General features: G+C 37.7%; 1 protein-coding gene across 2 annotated transcripts in view; it reads right to left on the bottom strand.

The window, feature by feature from the left end:
• Nucleotides 1-819: 819 nt before the first annotated feature.
• The window catches only part of LOC127638724 (cohesin subunit SA-2-like), a 36,265-nt gene continuing 9,737 nt past the window's right edge, over nt 820-27,347 (bottom strand). For both annotated transcript variants that reach the window (XM_052120381.1, XM_052120392.1), the window contains exons 12-34: nt 26,094-26,173; nt 25,897-26,004; nt 24,152-24,260; nt 23,403-23,520; nt 23,204-23,307; nt 20,922-21,014; nt 19,839-19,928; nt 18,982-19,185; nt 18,807-18,877; nt 11,202-11,289; nt 11,032-11,112; nt 10,858-10,950; nt 10,210-10,381; nt 9,278-9,405; nt 9,083-9,184; nt 8,846-8,994; nt 8,633-8,761; nt 8,296-8,501; nt 6,408-6,624; nt 6,227-6,319; nt 2,906-3,032; nt 2,702-2,779; nt 820-2,136 (exon numbers count right to left, since the gene is read on the bottom strand). In XM_052120381.1, coding sequence (XP_051976341.1) covers nt 2,113-2,136; nt 2,702-2,779; nt 2,906-3,032; nt 6,227-6,319; nt 6,408-6,624; nt 8,296-8,501; nt 8,633-8,761; nt 8,846-8,994; nt 9,083-9,184; nt 9,278-9,405; nt 10,210-10,381; nt 10,858-10,950; nt 11,032-11,112; nt 11,202-11,289; nt 18,807-18,877; nt 18,982-19,185; nt 19,839-19,928; nt 20,922-21,014; nt 23,204-23,307; nt 23,403-23,520; nt 24,152-24,260; nt 25,897-26,004; nt 26,094-26,173 — 2,664 coding nt within the window. In that variant the 3' untranslated portion in view covers nt 820-2,112. The remainder of the gene's footprint in view (nt 2,137-2,701; nt 2,780-2,905; nt 3,033-6,226; nt 6,320-6,407; nt 6,625-8,295; nt 8,502-8,632; nt 8,762-8,845; nt 8,995-9,082; nt 9,185-9,277; nt 9,406-10,209; nt 10,382-10,857; nt 10,951-11,031; nt 11,113-11,201; nt 11,290-18,806; nt 18,878-18,981; nt 19,186-19,838; nt 19,929-20,921; nt 21,015-23,203; nt 23,308-23,402; nt 23,521-24,151; nt 24,261-25,896; nt 26,005-26,093; nt 26,174-27,347) is intronic.

Raw genomic sequence — 27,347 nt, 5'->3', positions numbered from 1 at the left:
TACATAGGAGCATCAACTCTTTTTTTAAATGGGTAGTTCACGTGTCAAGCCGTGACAGTATTGTCCTATTGTTTGGTGTGTTGTGATGTACTATGCTTAATCTAAAACTTGGTTTCTAATTAATTTATAGTTACACCACATGCTGTTTTTGTGACTTAATATTTACCGAGAAGCTAGATGAAACCGTTTGTACTTTGAATCATTTATTGTCACAGCACAGGACCATTTCATGTATATTAGCTGCAAAACAGCTAAAGGGGATTCAAATGGTGAAAACCCTAGCTTAAACATTGCTAACCTAAAATATTGATGTTTACCAAATAATTCAATGTTATTTGCTCACAACCTATTTGTTTACTTTATTTGTATGTATATAAGGTATACTTCACGTTTGTTTACCTCCGTCAGGAGTTTTAAAAAATGTCCGAAGGCGCGTTCAACCTCTCTGCTCTCCATAGATCCATAATAATCACCAAAGCTCCAACTGTAATGTAATGTTTTGATTAATATTTCACTTAGATTCCAGGAAGTGCGCATGCTCCCCGCCGTTGAGTTCAAAGCCGACACAGCAGCAGCGCGAGCGAGCGGTTGTCACGGCAGAGATTTCCGGTCGGCGCGACACAGCGCCCCCTGAAGTCTTTTTTTGGCACATTGATCTCTACCATTTGTTCTGGCAAGCGAGTTTGTTCAGCAATTGGTTCGTGGTATGAATAAACGCTTTGATGAGGCCACTACTAAAGAACACTGAACTTCTTGTTCATGACCAAAAAAATGAAATGAAACAACGGACATCTTGTAAATAGAATAAAAACATCTTGAATTTATGTACAGACCAATACATTAAAACATACACTCACACTTTAGAAAATAAGAAGATACTGCAGGAAAGAAAAAAAAAAGAAAAAACTAATTGTAACAAATCATCAAATATGTGTGAAACATATTACAAATAAAGACAAATATTTCTTTTTCAATCCTAAACAAAAGCTCCTTGTAGAAATGCATTTCCACAGACATACAATCACTGTGGTTCCATTTATTAAGATTTCTCACAACGATCACAATAGAGACACTTTGATTAACCAGCCATTCTTGATTTCAACTACATGACCCATAACAACCCCACAACCTGTATCCAAACTTCAATGAACTACACAGAGGGTAAAGACCAAATAATCGTTCACAGTGGAGCTTTTCCAAAATGAAAGTTGAAACATTTGTGATTCTTTAAGGACAAATGCAGCGTGAATGAAACAGTAGGTTGGATACCAAACATAAAAACATTAACTTAAATATAAAATCAGCAACGATTCACATTACGTTACACATTTTGTTTAAAACAAAATAATATATATACTTTTATATATGTTTTAAAGAGATATAACAATATATTATAATACCTAATTCTAATCTTTAAAAATAAGTAAATAATAGATAATCTGCAGAAAGAGTTTACTCTGTAAATGGGTCAATGCCCTTTAAGTGGAAACAAATGTGAAATTAAAGCTGAAATAAAACGATGAGAACATACCTAAATTAAGCAATTTAACTGTAGGCTTTTGAAGTTTTACCCAATCAGCACAACTGCTTTGAGCACCAAGGATCAATCAGAATCACACAAGAAATAGTGAGGAATATCATCACGATTTAAGGTTTAACCTATTGTACTTCAGGGAAGGTAAAACATTGTGAGTGATCGATAAAAAAAGAGAGACAAAAGAATGAAATGCTGGAAGAAAAACAGCTAGATACACTGCAAGTCTAAACCAATTAAGTTATAAAGTTAGAATTGAATCACCCCATTATAAAGTCGATTTGCAACTGATTGTCTTTACAAAATTACCTAAAAATCAAAACTCCTTCAGGAGTTACAAAAAAACAACTATTTTTAAACCTCCAGTACAAAAGAGCATGAATAGATAAGTCTGATCTCGTGCTGTAAATGTCTGTATGCCTTGTGGTCTGTTACTTATGTACAGATGGAAAGTATTGGTATGTTTTCAGGAGGGAAAGATACACAGCATCCTCATGTGTGCTCAGAGTCCATGGAGTGAAATCAGAAGAGCAGGAAAACTCTCTTTTTAACATCACTGTCATTCTGATATGCCCAGCTCAGAACATGGAGACGTTGAGAACCTGTTAAACAAACACAGTAACACAATAGAAGCTTAAGATCAGTGTTGTAGGTGGAAAGAGTTTATGTTTTTCTTCATAGCATGTCTCACTGTCAGATTACAATTACAAGAGCAGACAAATGGTAAAAAAAAAAAATTATTTATACAAACTAGATTGACATTTTCAAAAGAAAATTTGACTAACTGCAAAACTAACTGCAATGATGCTAGATTGTTGTAGGTGGTTGCTAGAGTGTTGCTTTGCAGTTGTTATGCTGTTCGGAGTTATTTTTTAGCATGTTTCTATGCAGTCCCCATATCTAGAGTATTTTAAAGGGTTGCTTATTGGCCCACAGCAAAAGTGCTCCCCCAAAGTCTATTTGTCTACAGATATGACTTTGGCACATTATTGTAAACTATGGGATTTCTTCTCCTGTCTTATAATTCGGCAGGCAAAAATCATTAGTCCAGTCAGAATGAGAAACAGTAATAGTACTGTAGCAGTTACACTTGCTTTAGCAAACACCACTAATGAATGAGTGAGCGGATTTATAAATGAGTGAATAAATGGATGGATTAATGCTTACAGAGTCATCCATTATGGAGGCAGGATCAAAGTAGTCTGGTTTCAGCTCTGTTCTCTCCCTGCGGTTTTTGGATGGTGGCTTTAGAGGGACAAAACAGATCAAAGTTAAACACATGCTGAAACACAAAATGTGTTACATATCAGTGTTCTTTCTCTCTCTGCTTGAGCATTTCACTCCATTTGAGTCATTTTGACTGATTCTCACCAGGTCAATATCCATGGTGTCGAAGTCCATGCCCTCGTTAAGATCATCCAACCGCTCTTCTGATGACATCATCACATCCTCTACAATCGGCTCCTCATCATCCTCCATCAGCCCGCTGCCACGGCGACTAACAAATGAGTAAACAATAAAACATTCAATTATCTGTGTAAGTATGTGCTAGTTTATACAGTGGCCCTAAAAAAACCTTTGAACAATTCAAGGAATAGTTCACCCAAAAATTTAATTTTTCATGATTTACTCACCCTCATGCCATCATTGAGAGCTGCAGAACACAAATTAAGATTTTTAGAATAATATTTCAGCTCTTTTGGTCCTTACAATGCAAGTGAATGGGTGCCAAAATTTTGGAGCTAAAAAAATTTAAATTAAAAAATCACACAAGTCATCATTCAAGTAATCCATAAGACTCCAGTAGTAAATCAATGTCTTCAGAAGCGATATGATAGGTGTGGGTAAGAAACAGATCAATATCACATTCTTCTTTTTGGTGATTCACATTCTTCATGAATACCGCCCCCTTCTGGGCAAGGAGAATAATTTCTTGCCAAAAATGACTATTTGATCCGTATCTCATCCACACCTATCATATCCCTTCTGAAGACATCGATTTAACTACTGGCATAGTATAGATTACTTTTATGATACCTTTTTGTGCTTTTTGGAGCATCAACATTTTGGCACCCATTCACTTGCATTGCATGGACCTACAGAGCTGAGATATTCTTTTAAAATTCAAAAATTGTGCTCTGCAGAATAAAGTAAGTCATAATCATCTGGCATTGCATGAAGGTGAGTAAATGATCAATTAAATGAGAATTAAAATTTTGGGGTGAACTATCCCTTTAAGCAACACTTGAAAATATAGAATTGACCAAATAATGTCCTATTACTTTTGTATTTATTTTGAACTGTATATTATCTTAGTCTACTTTTTTATAACTTGACCTAAGCAGTGATGTTTTATTTTACCGTGACATAAACAGTACTCAAATATTTGTACCAGTTGACATATTTTTACAGGTATATCATTTTAACTGGTATAACAATGTACTGTACTCCATCATTTTTGGGTTTACAGAAAAGTGTAAGACATCATTAGAAACTATAAAGGGTCTACTTTTATTTGAGTACACTCACAATAACAACAAAACCTTGTGCTTTTGTAAAATAAAGAAAATAAAAAGGGTGAGCTATCAGACGTCTCAGTGTTCGCGAGCATATTTCTGAAACACGTCACAAAAATTAACTGAAACTCCGCGAATACTTATCACACAAACATGAAATATATGTCTAAAGAAAGCTTAAAATGTCTACTTTTAAATAAAACAATTCAAATTTAAAACAAATATTCTCCTGCAATGTAATCGGTATAAAAAAAAGCGATGTACAGTTTCTTCTGGCTCAACTCATTAAAGCTAATGTGATCACTCCCACCAGCAGAGTGCGCCATTCATACGCTAACGTGGTGAGGAGATCATTGCAAATGGTGCACGCCCCCAACGGTGAGGTTAAATGCAAACACAAAACAACTCAACTTTTCTGCGTGTTTGTAACAATACACAGGCGAGGAAACTCCTGGATAGTAAGGAAGAGTTAATATTTTCCTCAGACGAAGAGCGGGACTCCGATGAACGTTTGTATTTTGAAGAGAGACTTGATCCAGCAGAGGATACAATTTCGGACGAGTAAGTCATTTAGTTTTCATTAGTTGACATGCTATTTTATATAAACATGTACATATTTTACTAGTGGAACTGTTTCCAGACTTGCCAGCCAGGATTCAGAGTATTGACATTTGAAATATATCCTAATAAGCAAGTTTTAGTTAGATTTAAATGTTGTTTCGGCTAAAGCAGGTATTTAAATTGTATGATGTATGATATAAATATAATATGTAATATGATATAAAATAATATGAATGTTTAGATTATATTTTAACTAGCTTTTATGCTGCCTCAGTATCATCAACAAAGCTTGTGCATGCAAATATGTGTTCAGGTGTAAATGAGTAAAATGCAATTTAAATAAGCCCATATTAGAAAATCAGCATATTATAATGATTTCTGAAAGATCATGTAACACTGAAGACTGCAGTAATGATGCTGAAAAATCAGCTTTGATCACAAATGGCATTTTACAATATATTAAAATAGAAAAATTTTCTTTGATATTTTGAACTATTTTTACAATTTAACTGTTTTTACTGTATTTTGGATCAAATAAATGCAGTCTTGGTGAGCAGAAGAGACTTATTTTAACGGTAGTGTAGGTTTAAAATTATGTAAAGAAAATGTATAGTCAGATTACTTATTTTAACTTAAAACTTGATTTTGATCATTAAGTCTCCTCACATTCATTCTCTATCCCTCATTGATAGGCCCAGGGGAGGCGTCTTTTGTTTCTTCAGGTGTGAATCACAATTCATATTCATGATCGTTCACGCCTCCTCGCATATTACTTTTCAACACTAAAATTGTCTTACAAAAGTTCAATTACTATATTGTTTCGTATGAATGATTGATCAGGATGGTTTTCACATAATTTTGTAGCAACTCTAGGCTACAAGATCCAGTTCTCAAAAGTCTTGTGGACAATTATTTATTATGTTCACACATGTTGCTCACATATTATTGTAGCTCAGTTTGTGCTGAATACGGTGTTATCAGACTTTAGCCATTAATATGTTTTTAAGTAACTGAAAAAAGCACAAATGTCAAGGCATGTCAAAACTTCTCCAGGGCTCAAAACACCCTCAGACCCCAGAGGGTTAAATACTGTAACAGCGCACAAACATTCTGACCAATGAGGAAAACGTTTGCTCGCATGTGAATTTCATAAACACAGTTTTGGAAAATTCAACATTGTAACAATTTTAGCCCCTATTTCTGAACAAATCAAGCAAGCACCATGTCTGAAAATGCCCTTAGTTCCAACATAAATGCATTTTAAATGTTATTAATGCATCATATTGTTATCTAGGTTCAAAAAGAGAGAACTGCTGCTGAAGTTTTATTGGCAATATTGAGAGATATCAGCACAAGGACACAGTATATTAGCCAAAACAATGTTTTGATCTTTTTGAATGTTACCTTTTTTTTTTGCATTAATTTTTTGTGCCTCATAGCTACATACATTTTTGACAGAATGAAAACTTGGCTGTGAGGGATAAACTTAAAGTCTCTTCAATGGCATGTGAGTGCCCTTACAAAACTGCACCAATACTGCATCCAATTTTCCACACTTGCACTACAGTTAAAAAAACTGCAATTATTTTTTGTAAGGGTGTAGTTGTGCTCTTACATGGTGTGCTGAATATGGCCCCTAATTTTGCCATACTGCAAGTTTGCTCTGTCCTGTTGTTGCTTTTGGGCGATCATCCATGTAACCTGAGAACTGAAAACACAACAGCTCTCAAACAACTCTTAACCAATGTTTGTGTTAGAGAAGGTATGTGAATAAATTTGTGTGCGCGTGCATTTACTTGTAGTCCATGTGTTGATGCGGCTGTTGCAGTGGTGTATGCTGCGTTTCGTTGCTCATGCTGTATATTCCCATGTACCCCTGCTCTGGGCGGAGCTTCTTTGCATCCCGTAGGACAGTGGAGACAATGTGTGGTGATGACATCACAGGAGTGGGAGGGGCACTCTGCACATGATGCACCCATGCGCTCACATCGCTACTACTACAGCTGCTCTCCTCTGAGAGACACAGAGACACCCCAAGAGATAACATTAGTTTCAAATCTCAAATAGAGTTTGCACTGACAAGTCAATTAGTTCTGACATAAGTCAATGTGTTGGGTCTTTGTTGACTAGTCAAGGATCACATGACTTTATTACTTAATCCAATTGGAATAAAATTCCTTTGTTCACATTTGGTATCACAATTGGGTTTTACATCTTTTGGTTTTACTTCACTTTGTTACACTTGTTGTGTTCCTGGTCAAAAATGAACGTCCATTGGAAATGAATAGATTAGACTACAAAATACAGAAATATTAAGTGTTCAGGAGCATCCCAATCCTTTAGATGAGCACATACGTATGCGGATGTGTATTTGCACACACAAAGTCCTCGAAAATGTGCACACACACAACACACACTCTCACACACACAAACAAACACAATGTGTGTTGAGTGCCCTTTTGTACATCGTCCCTCAATGTACACTCTTTGAGAAATATTTCAAATCTACTTATCATATGTTGTGTTTGGGCTTGTATAAATCATAATAGTCTGCTGTAAGTTATGATATGTCATTGCCTATGTTATATATATATATGTTTCAAAAAGTAATAAGGAAAAACGTAACAGAAAGCCACTCCTGTTTATTATATTTATTTGTCTGTGGAAATTTCATACACTAATACTCACTGCAGTTTGGCCTCCAAGTGAACAAAATTTGCCCATTGCAATTCTTTCCAATGATATATAACACATGGTTATCTCATAATTCTTGATAGTTTTACCAACTCTGAATATAATTGTTGTGATAAAAAATGTGCAAATGATGAGAACGAAACAGTTCTTATTTGTCAGCAAATTAAAAGGCACTATTTAATAATTGGTAGGATTAGCAACATGAATTGTAAAGTCCAGATTGTACACTTTAAATTGACACCTATTTATTTTTATTTTTTTTTCCCCAGATCAAGCAAGTGGTTACATAATTGCATAATTGATTATGTAATTATTATTATTTTATTATTTTTTTTCCACAGGGAGTGCCCTCCACTGGCCCAGTATAAAAGTTAAATATCAGTAAAAATAAAAAAGATATATATATATATATATATATATATATATATATTTAAATATGTAAAAAAAAAAGAGCACAAAATCTGTCATAATTACAAAAAAAGAAGAAGTTGTTAAAAAGATCAAATGCAATATCTTGTGAAAACATATGCAATATGAGAGATTTATAAGCAACCTTATTGGGCTGTTCATTTTTGACTGGGAAGACAAAATGTTTTAGCACAAATGAACACAACACATGGGTTAAAGGGCTGGTTAAATTCTGTCATCATTTACTCATGTTGTTTTAAACCGGTTTGACTGTTTTCTTCTGTGAAACACAAAAGGACACATTTGACAGAATAGACTGAGCCTGTGAATGGTGACTGTGGCTAACATGAAGCCTAACATCTCCTTTTGTGTTCCATAGAAGAATGCCATGCATTTAAACTTTAAATGCATGACATAAGTATAAGAAGAACATTTTAATTTATGAGTGAACGTCCCTTTAGGTTGCGCTTGTTCTATAATGCTGTGACTGCAGCAAATAGTTAATAGTAAAAACTTGTAGTAATGCAAGACCTACTCTGAAGTCATTATTATTAAGCACAAATGTATAAATCATGCACACACCCTCAGGTAGCTTCCTCTTGCTGGTGGCAGCTGGTTTGCTCTTGCGGCTGCGGGCAGAACTTCTGCTGCTCATGCCGCTGATGACAGACAGTGTGTCATCGTCAGCACCAGCTTGAAGAGAATTCCGATAAGAGATGAGTGGCAACCAGCAGTCATCCCTCTGCAGTGCCATCTGAAATGTCATAAACCGCTCCAGATACAGGTGCCTGATGGGGACAGAAGTCAAACACAGAATGCACATACATTTTAAAGGAGTGACTGGGGTTGATCACACATCTCATTTAAAATACAGTATAAAAGAGAAGAGACAGGAGGGCTTTTAGTGTGTTTGTCTTACACAGTCTTCTTGTCCTGGCGCAGTAGTTTAGAGGAAAACTCACTGAGGATGTCAAGGAAAGCGAGATTGAGAGGTGGGCCTCCCTCCCCTTGCGGACTGGGTTCTTTAAAGGCAAATTCTATTCCATCCCTGCAACAAACGCATACTTCAGACTCTGTCACTTGTGTCACGCATGTGGTGTCTCTGTGACAATGAGTGTTTGAATGCACTTACTTGTGAAGCATCGCAATGGCCTCTCTGGTTTTGATTTGATCGAGTCCAAACGTGAGACAGAAACGTCGGGCCAGTTCTTTAATCCCACAGAATGCAGATGAGGATCGATCAAAGTTACAGCCCAGATCATTGAGCATCTCATTAAATAGCTAAAAATCACAGATACAGTTGTTATATAGCAAATGTTTTTCTTTGCTACTATCAGATTCATCTGTAATTAGGGAAATACTGAATTACCTGCTGCAGGCTGAGGATCAGAGTCTTGGCACACTGAATCTTATCGATCTGACGAGCCTTACTCATGGTCTCCTTAATGATGTCACCGTAATCATTATAGTACTGCACACATTAACAAATAAAGAAAGCAATCACTGCAAGCTCCAAATGACAAATGCAGAGAACTCTCAGAGTGATTGTGACTGTAGGACTCACTCGCATGTACTGTTTGAAGATATCTGCTCCTGTCTTCATCTCCACCACGTTGTAGATGATCAATTTGCAAAAGGCAGCCAGTAAATTCCTGCGTTTATGAAGGGCCTCAATCTTACCAGCCTCATCGTCTGCAAGACACCCAAACACATTCATACAGTAACCAGGATAAAATTATAATTTGTTAAAATCCAAAATCTAATTGGATGGGCCATGTTGTAAAATATCTAAAGGATGCACATCAATAGAATTTTATATTGAAATGCTGTTACTTGCATTACTTAGCAGAAAAACTGTATATTTTGATTATTATTATTATTATTAATAAGTGATTTTTTTATATTATTTTAAATATTATTTTATTGATATTTATTGAATATTATTGAATATATTTATTGAATATGGGTGTCTTTTGGTGTTGCTGTTGTTTTATGCAAGCAACAGGCCACCCGTAGTTGTGCATTAAAAAGAATTCTGCCATGGCAAAACATATCAAAATGTAAGTCCTTTTTTACGTTCACTTTCACTTTTACATCTGAAAGTCACATGTGGTGCCGGTTTAGTTTCACTTTCACATCTGAAAGTGAAAGTTTAAGTGGAGTTCAGAGTAAAACCTATAATATTGCTTCAGAATATATTGATTTAAACAATCATATGGATTATTTTTATGCTTCCTTTATGTGATTTTTGGAGCTAATCCTTTTAAAAGGACCTACAGAGCTGAGATACTTTTCTAAAAATCTTTGTTTTGTGTTCTGCTGATCTAAGAAAGTATACACATCTGGGATGGCATGAGGGTTAGTAAATGATGAGAGAATTAACATTTTTGGTTGAACTATCCCTTTAAATTAGTGTGTCAACTCTTTTTGCTCTGCCTCTAATCGCCCAACCCTGGATCACAGCAATCTTTGACCATGTTTGCATTAGTTCTTTACCTGTGCTGCTGTCCTCATCCTGATCAACAAACACATGATCAAGGATAAAGTTGAGGAGTTCGCCTTGTAAAGATGCATCTGGACTGAATACCAGCGGGTCTAAAGCTTCCCTTCCTGATGACACAATCTGGTAACTGAAGATCAGGAGGGCATCACAGAGAATGGTAAAGGCCTGCAACACAGTTAAATTGGTCAGAGTAAATTATTCTATGGATAAAAGCAGCATGAAAGTACAGCTCCAATCTAACTGAATGGGATAGACTGAAATCGCCAAAATGTTCAGTCAAGATTACAATCAAAACACATATTTCAAATCAGCAGTAAAATCTGATGACAATGTATCATAAATTGTGCATCTTTAGCTCAGATCACGCTAAAAAAAACTTTTAGGCTGGTACAGCTAATGCGCATTCTCGAGTGCACTGTCTGTGATAGGCAATGACTGTTTTTAAAAGGTGATTGTCTCTTTTACCTGTAAGGCGGGACTTCCTGTTCTACATCTGCCATACTACATCCGCCATACTAAGTCTTCCAAATGTTTCTTATTAATTTTAATACAAGTGCTCCGTCTCAGGCTAAACAGTCTCTGGTCAGAATCCTCTGTGCATCAGAGGATGTGGGTGCATGATCTAGGCAGGTCATGATCACCTGTTCTTTGACAGTGGTGCTGATGCTGCTCAGGTATCTCTGACACATCATAGAGAAGGCCCTCACTTGTCTCTGCAAGAGAACCAGATTATCCTGGAAATGGGACAAGAGTCAGCAACTCTAAACAATCACAAACTCCAGTTTCATACAGGCCTGGGTGTTTGTGAGTTATACCTTGGTAAAGCTGCCCTCCGAGACTTTGGCCAAGTGCCAGAGTACGATGTAGTGAGTGCACTGTAGTGCGTGGGCAACAATCTATAAACACGAAACAAAACAGTGAAACATACTGACTCAAACAGAACAAACATGCTTGGAGTGAGTTTAAACAGGTTAGAGATCAGTACCTGCTCAGGCATGTCCCCATTCTGAAGACCAGAGTTCAAGAGTCTGTAGTTGCTGGTGAAAAGATCCCATTTAGTGAGGTCATGGGCACTGTAGGAAGAACATACACACACACAGTTACGATTAAGAAACCAGCTGACTATGAGCCTTGAGAGAAACACAGAGGGCTGTTGTAAAACCAAGTGAGCCTACCAAGACAGCAAAGGTGGTCACAATTTGAAGCAGCATTAAATAAATCCTTTGTGGATAAAGCAATCCCACAATGCACTACAATAAGTTCACCAAATCATTTCCATCAACAATAGCAGAAGGAGCCATGGGAGATGTTTTAAAATTTATGCATACACTATTTTTATTAGGAAAGAACCGATATGGAATACTGATACAATAGTACTGAGACAATACTGATAACCGATAATTAACAGTTCGATGTGGCCGATACCCTTTGTTTTCCGCTTTAATTTATAATCTTTTAACCTGGAACTACTAGCTAATTCATTAACAGCTACTCATTTGAAAACCACAGATGTCATTTAAAAGCTTAGACTCTGGATTTGACAATCTGACCAAATCTTCACTGCTGCTACTTAAGGTTTGGCAAATGTAACATGAACCAGAAATGTGCCTATATTACAGGTATATGCAATGATAAATAAATGACACACTTAAATAATAATAATAATTATAAATAAAGCATTGACAGCTGGGTTTCCACGCCTTCTGACCAATACATTTAAATTTTTATGACTTTTCCCATAATTTGTGATTACCAAATAAGGATTTTAAAAAGATTGCACTCACAAAGAGCAATTTCTAGCCAATTAAATATTTTAGAGCTAAACATAACAAAATTGTATATTTACAACAGAATTGTTTATGACCTTTTCATGATTTTTTTATTTTTATTTTATTAATTTCCATGACTTTTCCAGGCCTGGAAATAGCAACTGTGAAATTCCTTGATATTTCCTTAAGTTTTGCATGACCATGGAAACCATTGTTACAGAAAATATTGCCAGCTACTTTTAAAGGGTTCTGAAACCCCAAAACACATGTTTTTGAGATGTAAACAGATCACAGGTACATCACTGAAAACAATGATACAAAACTCTCTGAATTCATAAAAACAATGTATTGTGTTTGTTGTTAAAGAGCAAGTGGTTATTTCTTTATTTTATTGAGCCATTTCGTTCTTCTGGTTTAAAAACCAAAGTTGAAGCAACATCATAAAAATGAGGTAAATGCGTGAACTCAGAATCTAGTGATTTAAATACGTGCTGTACTACCAATCATAACTCTGAGAGTTTTTCCACATTATTCATGAGAAGGAATGCTTCCATCCAATCACAATGCTGCCTCAAGCATGAGCTGGCATAACAGCAGAGAATTCAAACTCATGGACGTAACAGCTGTTCCACAGACCCGAGACTTCAACAGCACTTCACAGACATGAGAGCGGATTTTACACTAAACACTGTGGTGGTCAGATCAAAATAATTGCACAAAAAACACCACCGTCCAGAACCGGAACAGAGCGGTATTACTTGGCTGCAGAAGACACGTCTTCTCGCCATGTGTCTCCTTCCCCAGCCCTTAGAGGATTCCCTGCTAGGGATTTCCCTCTGGAGCAGATGCAAGACAAGACCCTTAGGCACACCTTTGATCAAGTGAAAGTGATTGATGGTCAACAACTCTGGCCAGATGTCGCACTCGCATATCTGTATTTTTCAATTATTAAAGATAGGTTGTATCATGTGACGCAGGATACAACACAATTGTTGATACCGAAAAGCCAACATAATCCGATGGCGGTCACTTAGGGTGAGGAAAACAAACACTACACCATCTAATGGCCTGTTTCTATTGGCCGGGCATTCATGGGGATGTCTGCAGGTGGTGTGCATCATGCCGTGAATGTCAGCTGGTGAATCCGCTGGCCGCCCCAAGAGCACCATTGCACCCGCTTCCATTTATCGAGGTCCCCTTTGAATAAATTGGTATGGACCTCGTCGGGCCATTAGAAAGGACTGCACAGGGACATCACTTTGATTCAGTTCTAGTAAATTAAACAAGTAAATTATCGTATTAAAAAAAGTAAACACGATATCCAAAAGCAGTTTCTCTGCACAACATCTCAGCACTTAGTGTTGTGGAGGCACTCTTTAAAATAATCTCCAGAGTGGGGATTCTGAAAGAAATCCTCACAGATCAAGGCACTACTTTCATGTCACACACACACACTACACAAACTGTATGTATTATTGGGTATTAAATCGATTCGCACCAGTGTTTACACCCACAAACAGATGGGTTGGAGGAACGATTTAATAAAATCCTGAAAATATGATTTGCAAGTTCATGCACAAAGACGCTAGGAACTGGGATAAGTGGCTCGAACCCCTGTTATTCGCAGTTCAAGGAGGTCCCACAAGCCTCCATAGGGTTTTTCCCATTTGAGCTGCTGTGCGCGCTTGATGCGGGAATCTTGGGAGGAGGGACCTTCAAACAGTAAAAATTCAATTCAGTACATTTTTTTTTCTACCGCTTTTCTCCCCAATTTGGAATGTCCAATTCCCAATGCGCTGTAGGTCCTCATGGTGGTGTAGTTACTCGTCTCATTCCGGGTGGCGGAGGACGAATTTCAGTTGCCTCTGCGTTGAGACCATCAATCCATACATTTTATCGCATGGCTTGTTGAGTGCATTACCACAGAGACATAGCACGTGTGGAGGCTTCATGCTATTCTCTGTGGCATCCACTCACAACTCAACACACACCCCACTGAGAGCAAACCACATTATACCGACAACCGGGCCAGTTTGGTTGCTTGGGAGACCTGGCTGGAGTCATTCAGCATGTCCTGGATTCAAACTCAAGACTCTAGGGGTGGTAGTCAGCATCATTACTTGCTGAGCAACCCAGGCCCCCAATTCAGTACATCTTAGAGCAAAACTCAACACTTTGGGCCAATTTACACAGGAGAATTTGCTCCAAGCTCAAGAATCTTAAAGCCGACTGTATGATAGGGGCACTCGGCTATGGGAATTTGCACCAGGAGATAGTGCTTGTATTAATCCCAACATCGAGCTCCAAATTACTCACCAAGTGGCAAGGGCTCTTTGAGGTCACACAACGAGTGGGAGATCTCGATTATGAGGTAAAACAATTAGATAGAGGTGACGCATGTCAAATATACCATCTCAGCCTCCTGAAATTATGGAGGGAGGTGGTCACTGTGATGTTGGCAATGGTGGTTCTGGAGAGGGCGGAGCTCAGGCCGGAGGTGAACCTAAAAGCCAATCATGTCAGCCCGGTCACTTGTGGGGACCGCCTCTCACAGTCTCAAGTCATAGAGGTTGCCAAGTTGCAAAAAGAATTAGCAGACATGTTCTTGCCTCTGCCTGGTCGTACAAACCTCATACAGCACCACAATGAGACTACTCCCAGGGTAGTGGTACGTAGTCATCCCTAGAAAGTTCCCAAGCACAATAAAAAAGTGGTAAAGAAGAATTGGATGCTATGCTCTAGATAGGAGTAATAGAGGAATCCCACAGTGAATGGTCCAGCTTGGTGGTGCTGGTCCCTAAGAGCGACGGGTCGGTCCGGTTCTGTCTGGATTATCAGAAAGTAAATACGTCTAAATTTGATGCATACCCAATGCCTCATATTGATGAATTGCTAGATCAGTTAGGCACAGCTCATTTTTATTCGACATTGGATTTGAAAAAGGGCTATTGGCAGATCCCCTTAACCCCAATATCCCGTGAGAAAACGGCCTTCTCCACACCGTTCGATTTACACCAATTTGTGACGCTTCCATTCGGTTTGTTCGGGGCTCCAGCTACGTCCCAGCAGTTCATGGACCAAATCCTCAGACTGTACAATGCTGCATTTGTAGTCTATATCATTATTTACGGTAATGATTGGCCACGACTCAGGCCTGATGGCTCCCTGGCCTGAGTCGGACGGTGGGAGTGTGAGGAGAGAGCGTGGTTGAGCATTCGTCCAAGGAGAGGGGAAGCGGGAAGGATTCTTTCATGGATGAAAATTATGTCTAACAGCAGTTTCTTGTTGCAGTAATAAGTAATGCAGGCAAAGCGATAAGGAGCCCACGCCAGAGAAGGAGAGAGAGTGATGCACAGCAGTGTGCCGTGTTAGAGTGTTTAAAGAAAGCCACCATAGAGTGATTGTTTTGTGAATAAAAAGTTTTAAGTTACCTGAACATTGCATCCTCATTCCCACACCGACCAGTCCTTTTACACTATGAATTATTGTAAAGTCTTATAGCAGTGCTGGTTTTGATGGTAATGTCTGCTCTGAATGTTGTTCTCACTTCATTCTCAAAAGTTTGATCAAAATATCCAAATCTTTTTGCAGATTCACAAATGGTTCTATCATCTTAACTCTTCACAATTTTGGCCCATGATTAATATACAGCCCCAAACTCTTTTGTATTAATTTCCACTCATAAGGTTCAGCAGCCATCTCTGTTTGTGTGTTTTGGAAGTAGCTATTGACACCCTCCCCTTTTCCTTATTCCTGCCCACAATTTCAGCCCACATATTTAGATATTTTCCAGCCCATTTCAAAACTCGTTTCTCAGAAATGGTGTGAAAAATTGGCGCTTAAGTAGGTAGGTTTTTTTTTTGCGAGTTATGATGTTTCCAGCAGAACGACCAAAACGCGATGTTATTATAGTCAACAAAATTACACACAAAGAGTTGTTATTTGATTCCGTTAACAAAGATAGGATTATTAGGATCATTTTAACAGTTTTACTTCAAACATTGCTGACGAAATATGACAAGAAATGAAAACACAGTAAGACATTACCAATGCACAATGTTTTAAAAGGAGAATCTTGTTGAATTCAAATTCAAAAGCATTGTGAGGATTTTTTTCATCTAAGCTGCTTGTCGAGAGATGAAATCACTGATCACAAGTGAAGCGCTTTTATAATCAGCTATTTTCAAATGCATTATATATATATATACAGGTCCTTCTCAAAAAATTAGCATATTGTGATAAAGTTCATTATTTTCCATAATGTAATGATAAAAATTAAACTTTCATATATTTTAGATTCATTGCACACCAACTGAAATATTTCAGGTCTTTTATTGTTTTAATACTGATGATTTTGGCATACAGCTCATGAAAACCCAAAATTCTTATCTCAAAAAATTAGCATATTTCATCCGACCAATAAAAGAAGTGTTTTTAATACAAAAAAAGTAAACCTTCAAATAATTATGTTCAGTTATGCACTCAATACTTGGTCGGGAATCCTTTTGCAGAAATGACTGCTTCAATGCGGCGTGGCATGGAGGCAATCAGCCTGTGGCACTGCTGAGGTGTTATGGAGGCCCAGGATGCTTCGATAGCGGCCTTAAGCTCATCCAGAGTGTTGGGTCTTGCATCTCTCAACTTTCTCTTCACAATATCCCACAGATTCTCTATGGGGTTCAGGTCAGGAGAGTTGGCAGGCCAATTGAGCACAGTAATACCATGGTCAGTAAACCATTTACCCGTGGTTTTGGCACTGTGAGCAGGTGCCAGGTCGTGCTGAAAAATGAAATCTTCATCTCCATAAAGCTTTTCAGCAGATGGAAGCATGAAGTGCTCCAAAATCTCCTGATAGCTAGCTGCATTGACCCTGCCCTTGATAAAACACAGTGGACCAACACCAGCAGCTGACATGGCACCCCAGACCATCACTGACTGTGGGTACTTGAACCTGGACTTCAGGCATTTTGGCATTTCCTTCTCCCCAGTCTTCCTCCAGACTCTGGCACCTTGATTTCCGAATGACATGCAAAATTTGCTTTCATCCGAAAAAAGTACTTTGGACCACTGAGCAACAGTCCAGTGCTGCTTCTCTGTAGCCCAGGTCAGGCGCTTCTGCCGCTGTTTCTGGTGCCTGTGCACAGTGGCTCTGGATGTTTCTACTCCAGACTCAGTCCACTGCTTCCGCGAGGTCCCCAAGGTCTGGAATCGGTCCTTCTCCACAATCTTCCTCAGGGTCCGGTCACCTCTTCTCGTTGTGCAGCGTTTTTGCCACACTTTTTCCTTCCCACAGACTTCCCACTGAGGTGCCTTGATACAGCATTCTGGGAACAGCCTATTTGTTCAGAAATTTCTTTCTGTGTCTTACCCTCTTGCTTGAGGGTGTCAATGATGGCCTTCTGGACAGCAGTCAGGTCGGCAGTCTTACCCATGATTGCGGTTTTGAGTAATGAAACAGGCTGGGAGTTTTTAAAAGCCTCAGGAATCTTTTGCAGGTGTTTAGAGTTAATTAGTTGATTCAGATGATTAGGTTAATAGCTCGCTTAGAGACCCTTTTCATGATATGCTAATTTTTTGAGATAGGAATTTTGGGTTTTCATGAGCTGTATGCCAAAATCATCAGTATTAAAACAACAAAAGACCTGAAATAATTCAGTTGGTGTGCAATGAATCTAAAATATATGAAAGTTTAATTTTTATCATTACATTATGGAAAATAATGAACTTTATCACAATATGCAAATTTTTGGAAAAGGACATATATATATATATATATATATATATAGGCTATACCGTATATATGAGATAAAAAGCCATCTACAGCATAAATATAATATTACAACTTGCATCTGCAATGAAGCCAAGGCACAAGAGAGCTTGAACAGCTGGACTTGTTGAGAGAGTATTGTAAAAATTGCCTCGTGTGTGAGCCCGCGAACCGAAGAGCTTTTTAATAACCTTTTTTCAAACATATCATAGATATGCCTATATATGAGCTTAATCAGCTATATCAACAACATTAATATAATATTATAACTTAAATCTGAGAATCAATTAAGGCAGTGAATGCACAATGGAGCTTGAGTACTAGATAGAGCGCATAAACAGGTATGGGCCCTTTCTTTTAATGTTGTTTGGTGGCATGTTATCACAAATAAACTCTCCTGTGAGTGAGTTTCCGAGGGAATATCGGGATTGAAACTTCAGTCATGGACAAATGGACGTGCAGTTGATACAGTTATTTGTATTGTGCGCTTGGCTCGAGTTACGCGCTAAATGCGTATCTTGAGAATACACCGTAACTATAAAATGCACTATGTAGTGCAAAATCAAGAAGACAACTGAAAAATTAATAAGTCAAAATGTATATTAAAAACTGAAAATGAATAAGTCCTTATGATAAAAAAAACACATATCTAATACTTCATTATACTCATTAAGTTATGTTATTTCAGGATTTTATTTCAAGTTTTCATTCCTTTTATGTAAATTAATAAGTTTGTCACGTGCATAACCGCGGGTGCACTCTACAACAGTGGTAGGGCGGTTGTCACGGTGATGCAAGCAGCCCTATTAACTTCCCACGTACAAGCTAATTTCAGAATTACACGTATGCGTCACATTACATTACGCAGATCACGTGACAGGCGCAATGTACATGACCGAGTGTTAAATACATTTTGGCCAATGAGGAGGGTTTTAAATCAGTCACTTATGAAAGTCCAGTTTGGTTAGAACATGTGTCTATGTAGATAGCTGCCTATGTAATCAGCACTAGTTTCTGAGATATAACCAGAGTGTTTGTGTGTGTGTGTTCTTACTTATGAAAGGCAGTGATTCTCTTAAGTGTTGACAAAACATGATAGGCATCATCTTCATCAGGCTCCTCCCCCTTAAACACAAAACAGTCCAAAATCACTCCAAAGTCCACTTCAGTCCAATGTTTTTGCACATATACACACACTACATGAGAAAAGAAAAACTCCACACAAACACCTCCTGCAGAAAGTCCTCCAGCAGGCGGTGGAACTTGTCAATCTGTTCATCGAGCATCTGGCTTCGGACGATATCCACACGGTTATAGATGGTGAACTCCTCATTGCACAGTGCATGGAACGTCATTGAGCACACCTCTAACACATCGGTGTCTGTGTGCTTCTCCACCACGTCACGGACCTGACGCAGCAAAGCATCCAGATGCTGCAAGACAACAGAGCAGTGAATATAATTGTATATAATAATGAAAAAATTATAATTATATAAATCAATAATCTTTTACAAATACTTTATAAATATAAACAAAATATAAAAATATGTTTAGTAACACTTTACAATATGGTTTATTTGTTAGACATTAATTAGAATGAACTAACAATGAACAATACTTCAGCATTTATAAATCTTAATGTTAATTTCAACATGTACTATAGTAATACATTATTAAAATCAAAAGTTGTATTAGTTAACATTAGTTAATGCACTATGAACTAGAATTAACAATGAATGAAAAAAACAAATAGTTTTTTCTAATTAACTAACATAAACAAAGATTAATAAATTGAGCAACAAATATAATAATTGTTAGTTAATGATACCTAATGCATTAACTAATGTTAACAAATGGAACCTTATTGTAAAGTAATATTTAAATGTAAAAATATCACAATCAGATAAGTGATATGTTAACAAGTTAATCCTGATATTTTACAACAATTCGGACATTATATCACATGGTACAAATGCAGAATTTAAGCACAGCAAATTTTTTTAATACTGATGTGATCATTTTAGGACAATATGAAAGACTAAATTGTGTTTATTGGAACCCAGTTTATGTTAGTGTATGTGATCACCTTTTCCAGCCGACCAGTTGTATAGATCTCTAAATCAAAATACTGAGGAAACTGCAACAGATTAGTGACCTTCTCTGGGTCCACCGAATACTGAGAGAAACATGGAAATAGAGAGAGAGAGTGAGGGAGATAGAGAGATATTAAATGCGGTCCATTCTGAAATCATTTAGTTTCTATTTGTCTATGAATCTTGATTCAGTTTAGAACTGTGCTGCAAATATGTTCTGTATGTGGTTATAGAAGTTTCTTATGTGAACTGTAAATCATTACAATATGCCTCAAGAAATAGGAATTACAAAATAAACATAATAATTACAATCATTTCTTTTTAACATGAAATCAAAATTGACCCCATTTATATATTAATGCATGTTACTGGGCTTATTGTGAACAATTCATCCATGCATATTTGCTATTTAAAAATAAAAAAACCTTGACCTCGTAATCTTTAATCAAAATGTCATAACTGTCTTTTCAAGTGATATGACTGACTCTTCTCTGCAGAGGTATGCAAGTCCGTGCTGCAGCCAAGCCAATTTTAGACTGTTTTAACCCCACCCCATCAAGAGTCATGTAAAACTGACATCAAAGCAACTAATGAAGGAGTATTTTTGGCTCTTTCTCTAAAAAAAAGCTGTTCCCTACCCTAAACTACATTGGTTATGAGTTGCTGGCTTAAATTTTGTTTTCGAAGAAGGAATTACACTGAATTTGCAGTTGTGTTTGAGATATTTCATGCCTGAATGCTACCAGAGGTGATCACTAATGAATACAACACAAGTCGTATGCGTCTAGAGTTTATTCACATTTTTAACGCAGGAAACTTGGGATGTACAGCACAAGTGTAATTTTTCCCCCTTTATATAAAGTGTATTGTGATTCAAATTGGTCTAAGTAATTATTTACGTTTGAGCACAATAGCTAATTAGACAAAAAGTCAAATCACAAGTCAAGATGTAAACATTTTTGAACACACTGTTCAGTAGTGTTTACAGACTCTTTTGAGGCAAGAAAGATTTCACCTGTACAATCCATCAAATCTGTTTGATATTGTAAAATTTAGCATTACACACAGTCACTTACTTTAGCCAGTAACAGAGGCAGAGCCACAGCGAACGTTTCAGTGATCTTTGTGCGATCATCCAGCTGGGTTTTCTTTTCCTTAGCTGTCAGAACCTGTACCAGTACATAACATACTCACTGAACACACATTACACAAAACACACACTCAGTGAATACACATCACACAGAGCAAACAATACACTACACAACACAAACGTGCACACATAAACTAACTACACACAATGTAAACTAGGGTTGGGCGAAATGACCAACATTTTATACCACAATAGGAGTAATTTTAGATCATGATACCAATATATAACACAATGTATTATTTTTTTGTATAATGTATTATTACGAATGTGTTAATATATGAAATAACCATACTGTAATGCCTATTTTTGGAAAATACAGTAAAATAAATACTTTATACATGTAAACTACTAATTTTCTCTTTATTTGAAACTTAAACAGTCAGTTTCATTTTTAATTACCATACTGCTCAAGTTCACATAATGCCACACTTCAGTCTATGTTATTATAAACTTAAAGAAAAAGCAATGCAACAAAGAAAATTCTACATAAGTAAAAGATACACCATGAGAATAACCGTTCTTGCTGAAAATATCCAAAATTATGTAAACAAATAATAAATATTATTAATATTAAATAAAAATAAACACTTCTTGCAAAAAATAAAAAACTTAATTATAAATGAATGAATGCAGAGTAGAGGTCTGCATTCCGGCGGAACACCCAATCAGATTTTTTGCAGCACAGGATTAAGGTGTTGAAGCAACAGTACATCCATGAGTTGTGTGTGGGAGCAGGTGGTCAGAGAAGAGCCTAAAAATCCGATGTGGATATCTATTTTTATTTTATTAATTTATGAATGCAAAAAAAAAAAAAAAAAAAAAGAATTTTACAATTAATTTATTATTGAAACAACAAACAGAAAATCCAACATAAAAATGTGCACACAACACGCGCATCAAATTATCCAATATTTGGAGCAGGCTATCCTCAATGGAGCTTTACAAGATTGGCAGAGCAAAGTATGGACACACTGTGTCATCAAAGGATGTGAAATTGGGACAGAAAAATTGTCAGTTTAGGTGTTAAGAAACCAGCTTTAAGCAGGTTAGATATCACACGTCATCTCATAATAGCAATAACAGAAAAATAAAATGTTATTTATGTACACTTGTTGTCTAGTTTTATGGCTTTTGCCTTATGTGGAAAGCAAATGCAGGTACCAGAACAGGAGCGGTCGGCAAGAAAATCACTGCGGGCAGAGAGCGGGTGAACTTGGGAGTAAAATTCAGCAGGAGCGTTCGGGTACAGGATAGAAACTTGTGAGAGTAGGTGAGCGCGGGATGGAGAAAAACAGTCTCGTGTTGACCCCTAATGCAGAGCAAATCTTCTGGCTTTCATAATATTCTTTAGCATGCTTCATTTTGAGGTGGTAAACCAGAGTGATTATCGTTGCATGACACAGTTTGCCGGCGTTTGTGGAACTACACCACAGATGTCACACCTGTTTTAATAAACACCTCCTTTTCACATTCTACTGATTTCTACTGATCATATCATAATAATTAATCAACTAATGATCAAATGATGGAGAAGTACAGATTATCTGGATAACAGTGACGCCACACAGCAGAGTGTGTCAGATAGCGGTGGTCTGCTGCATCTTCCACGATATATAGTTCAGAATTGCCCCGCAAGATCGGAATTGCGCTTGCAAATAGAGTTCTGCAACAAGTTTGTGGGTGCATTTGCGCCGTTGCCTGATCTGCATAATTCCTTTAGCGAATTTGGGCGCTAAACCAAGATCCGCAAATAACTGGCACTTTTACCGGCTGCTATTCATCTCCCCTTCAGTCTCAAGTGAAGCCCTGCCCACTAACAAATATGTTCACGCCACACACACATATATATTTAAATATCATAATATTCATGATGTAGCAAAATCTCTATTGACTGACCCTTTATATCGTCGCCACGATATATATCATCATATCACCCACCCTTAGTGTAAACAATGGAAATATGTATATGAAAGATATTGTGAGCATTGTTTGTGTGTGTATCTGATGTCCGTATGTGTGAACGTATGCAAGAAAGGGGGTATGGCATGGGGGCGTGATCATGTGTCGGTCTGCGGGGGAGAGACAGGTATTAAGAGTCGTCATAACCCAGGTGAAAATCCTTTCCACTCTCTCTCTCTCTCCAACAGACTAACACATGACCACGCCCCCCCATGCCACAGGTGGATTATAGAATAATGTATGTCTTACCCTTCTGCCTGTGCTTCGTCCAATCGGTGGGTGACACTCACATGTCTGTCTGACAGCACAGAGCATGATTTCAATCAGAGCTGCTTCCTGAGCATCCGTGAGAGCTGAAACAAATTCAAACATGATGTTTCTGAGTAGCGTAGATAAGACAGAATTTCAGAACAGACACAAAGACTGTGTAATTTGGATCGACATGTACCCTCTTCTCCAGGGTACGGCTCATCCAGCAAAAGGCTGATCATACTTTCCCAGTCCTTCAAAAGCTCTGATGCACAGTCCCACAAGCTGTCCACTAGGTAAGCGCCATGCTCATGGAGCTATAACACACAAACATTAATTTGATCTTTACAAACCATCCACTATTATTTTGCTGTAAGTTCAATTCCGGCTTTTGAGTGATAAATGCCAGGGCATGTGTGTTAGGTTTGTAATCTAAAGGATAAACTAAAGCTAACATTTTAATTATGTTTATTTATTTACATGTATTTTAAATAATCTTATCTACTGCCTAAAAGGGTGTTCACACTGACTGTGATTTGCAGTGGCAATGTGACTGGATGTCATTAATTTTCAATATGAGTTGGCGACATAAGCAACAGACACAGTTGGTAACGCAACATAGTTGGATAGTGCTTAACTTTATGAAAACGCACAGAGGCACAATGTGGCAATCAACAGTGGGAGTGCAGATGTGATTTAACTCCTAATACTGCTGGATACAACAGTCACGTAGGACTGCCAACAAGCAACCAAGTACAGAAACTTGCTGATTTCCAGCATTGAACTCATTGTCAGTGTGAAGTTGAATGATTTCTTTCTGTTCACATGCAATTTCCATGAACCAAATACAGACGTGAAATGACAAAAGAGTGTTATGTCTAAAACTTTACATAGCTGATTTTATGAAAGACAAAGGATGACATTAAAGCCTGAGCAAATCAAGCACACCTCACTCTCCAAAAAGAACAAGACAGTTGTTCTGATGAGACTAGCATTCAAACACTGTCTGCCTCTCCTGGGCCGCCCCTCATCCTCTGGACCATGATGACTGAATAACCTGGGAACAGCACAAATACATCCACAACTTTTATAGTATTATAAAAAATGGTCAAAGAGTCAGTGAGTCGTTCTGAATCTCACCCTCATGTCATCCCAGATGTATATGACTTTCTTTAGCAGAACACAAACAAAGATGTTTTTGAATCATTTCTCAGCTCTGCAGGTCCATAAAATGCAAGTGAATGGGTGCTAAGTTTTTGAAGCTCTAAAAAGCACATATAGCCATCATTGATATAATCCATACGACTCCAGTGGATTAATTAATGTCTTCTGAAGCTAAACGCTAGGTGTGAGTAAGAAATAGGTCAAAATTTAAAACTTTTAAAAATGTTTGATTCCGGCCAGCTATGGTTTCCACGTTGTTTAAACTGCCTCTCATGTGACATAGGCGCGGAAGCCTCCTCTACAAATAGATAACTTATTAGCAGTTGTTTCTATGGACTGCAATGCTGTTGCCACACAAAAGCAGTTTATGATGTGGTCTGAGCAAGGAGCTCGGTCTGAGGCACCACCTCCATTCACTTTCATTCAAACCAATTCAAACAGATCTCCTTGAAGACTGTTCCAAGATGGCGCCACAGTTGGCGTATCCAAACCAGCCAAATGGAGGCATCCATGTATGATTCTCTATGCTCCTCTGTTGTAAACAACACAGCGCTTCCATATTATTTCGTATTTCACACGTCAGTTCTCAAGTGAACTTTCCAATGCGCTTGCGTCAATCGAGAGGCAGCATGCTTTCGACCCTCATCACTGAGCTGGGCAGAAGCAAACTTTCATAGTTGAAAAAGTTTTAAATATTTATTTGTTTCTTACACACAACTAGCATTTCACTTCAGACTACATTATTTAATCAACTATAGTCTGTATGGATTAATTTTATGGACCTACAGAGGTGAGATATTCTTCTAAAAATCTTAACTCTTTCCCCGCCAAACACGGAATTTTCCGTGTTTTATGAAAAAACGCTTCCCCGCCAAACACGGAATTTTCGTGTTTTAGGTGTTATACGGTAAGGAAGACCCCTGCGCATGTTTTGAAAGAGTACGCAACTCTTTGATCAAAGAAACAGACTGCGATCGTCTCAAACATGAAGAAGTGGAGTATGAGAAGCTCAAAATATCAGACATAAACATGCCTTTTTCTCAGCTTTTTGTCTGAAATGTTGTTTTTTGACAAAACCTACCTCTGTTCAAGTCGCAATAAAAAAAGAACAAATGAAGATAAAATAAAATCGTTTTTTTTGCCTAAAAGCAGAGGCCCAGATCTTTATTTTGATATATAGCATCTTCATATATTCATGGAAGAAAATATTCTGCGGGCCATTAAAGTTTAGCGAAAATCGTCAAAAACCCTGGCGGTGGCTGGCAACTTTTTTTTAAAAACGCTGCCGTGGAAAGGGTTAATTTGTGTTCAGCAGAAGAAAAAGTCATACATAATTGGGAAAGCATGAGGGAGAGTAAATGATGAGAGAATTTTTCATTTTTGGGTGAACAAATTATGCTTCAGATATTCTGGAGCTGGAGGATCAGATCCATTATGGGACAGAGCTTGTGTCACAAATGCATTTAATTACACCAGTATTTAATAAAGTATCAACACTCTGTGGTGAAATACTGCATAGTGGCACCTACTTTTTGTAAAGGAACTCCCCTGCTGCCACAGCAACTGGTCGGTGGGCGGAATAAACCAGGTGATACACACTCTCACAGTCTTCAGCTGTCAAGACCTCATCACTACTCCTAGGTGCACAAATACACACATACAGACAATAAATGGACACATCTAGAGGAAAAGTAAGACTCTGAATAATGATTAATACTGAACTTACTGCAAAACTAGCGTCAGCAGCTTAATAGACTGAACAGCAACATCATATTCCTTATCCAGAGTCATGGAAACAATACGATCCTACACAAAGACATAGAGAACCACCAATAAGACAATTTATTGTTTATCTGCAAGCAAGACATTTTCAAGCCCCACGAACTATGAAATGTGATAAAATGTCAAGAATTTAACATTTTAAGCCCCTGTTAGCGGGGCCACATTAAGGCACTGCAATGCCCAGGCTCACCGTTCCATGAGACTCCACTGCCAGTTGTCCGATGGATGCCTTTTGTTGTTGTACAACGTCACAGCGGTTACATGTCCCGCTGAATGCTTTTATACGTTCTCCTCCCGCAACCGTCGATAGGGGAGAATAGGGTGGTGGATGCCAAAAATGGGGGCCCCCTGGTAGTTGGAGGCCTGTGCATTAATGTGGCCCTGCCTGTTAAGTCTCAGTCTTAAATGGCATGACCACAGACTTATTTTTTTTTTTTTATCTGACCAGCTGCCTCCTATGTTGTTTCCGGAGTGAAGCTACACAGGTTTTAAAAGTCCACCGAGAAAAAAATCTGTGTTCACCAAAGCTAAGCAAAGTTTCAAGGATGCTACAATTTGTGATTCAGAGAAAGAACTAGTCACTGAGGTGATGAACCCTGATTGGTTTAATTTTTCTGTACTTCTTTTGTTGAAACTTTGTTAAAGTCTCTGTAATTTAGTGTTGCTACCCTAAGAGTTTCCTCATTAAGCTCAGCTGGTCTAAATCTCTAATCATGTGTCTTCAAAAGGGACGAGTTGTTGCTTGTATGTGAGCACTGAAGCAAGCTATCGGCTGGAATGTTTGTTTGCTGATCTGGTTTTAACTTACACCATGCACATTTTCACTATGCAAGTCTAAAAAAAAAAATATTTTGATAGACTTTTTCTAGTCTGTTTTTCATTCAGTGTGCAGACAACTTCTCTTGTGGATTTTCAATTTCAGATGTACCCACCCCATATGTCATGTAAACAAGCAAACTGTGGTTGGTCATTTTACATATCAGTTTTGGCCAGAATAATCTACAATATTGACAAGGCTTTACACCGATCATCAAACATCTGGCTACAGGTCCCTCCAAAATATAAAACAAAATTACTTTTTACATTCAGTTTCCTGTTTGCAGTGAAATATCACAAATATCCTTCCAAAACAGTGGTTAAAACATTGAGTGGCCAATGTCAAAATTATCTGGAAAACAGCAGTGTTTGTTATAGTCAG

The sequence above is a fragment of the Xyrauchen texanus genome, chromosome 4 (assembly GCF_025860055.1).
Source record: "Xyrauchen texanus isolate HMW12.3.18 chromosome 4, RBS_HiC_50CHRs, whole genome shotgun sequence".
Classification (NCBI taxonomy): domain Eukaryota; kingdom Metazoa; phylum Chordata; class Actinopteri; order Cypriniformes; family Catostomidae; genus Xyrauchen; species Xyrauchen texanus.
The sequence above is the reverse complement of the archived record's forward strand: the minus strand, read 5'-3'. Positions and strand labels throughout refer to the sequence as shown.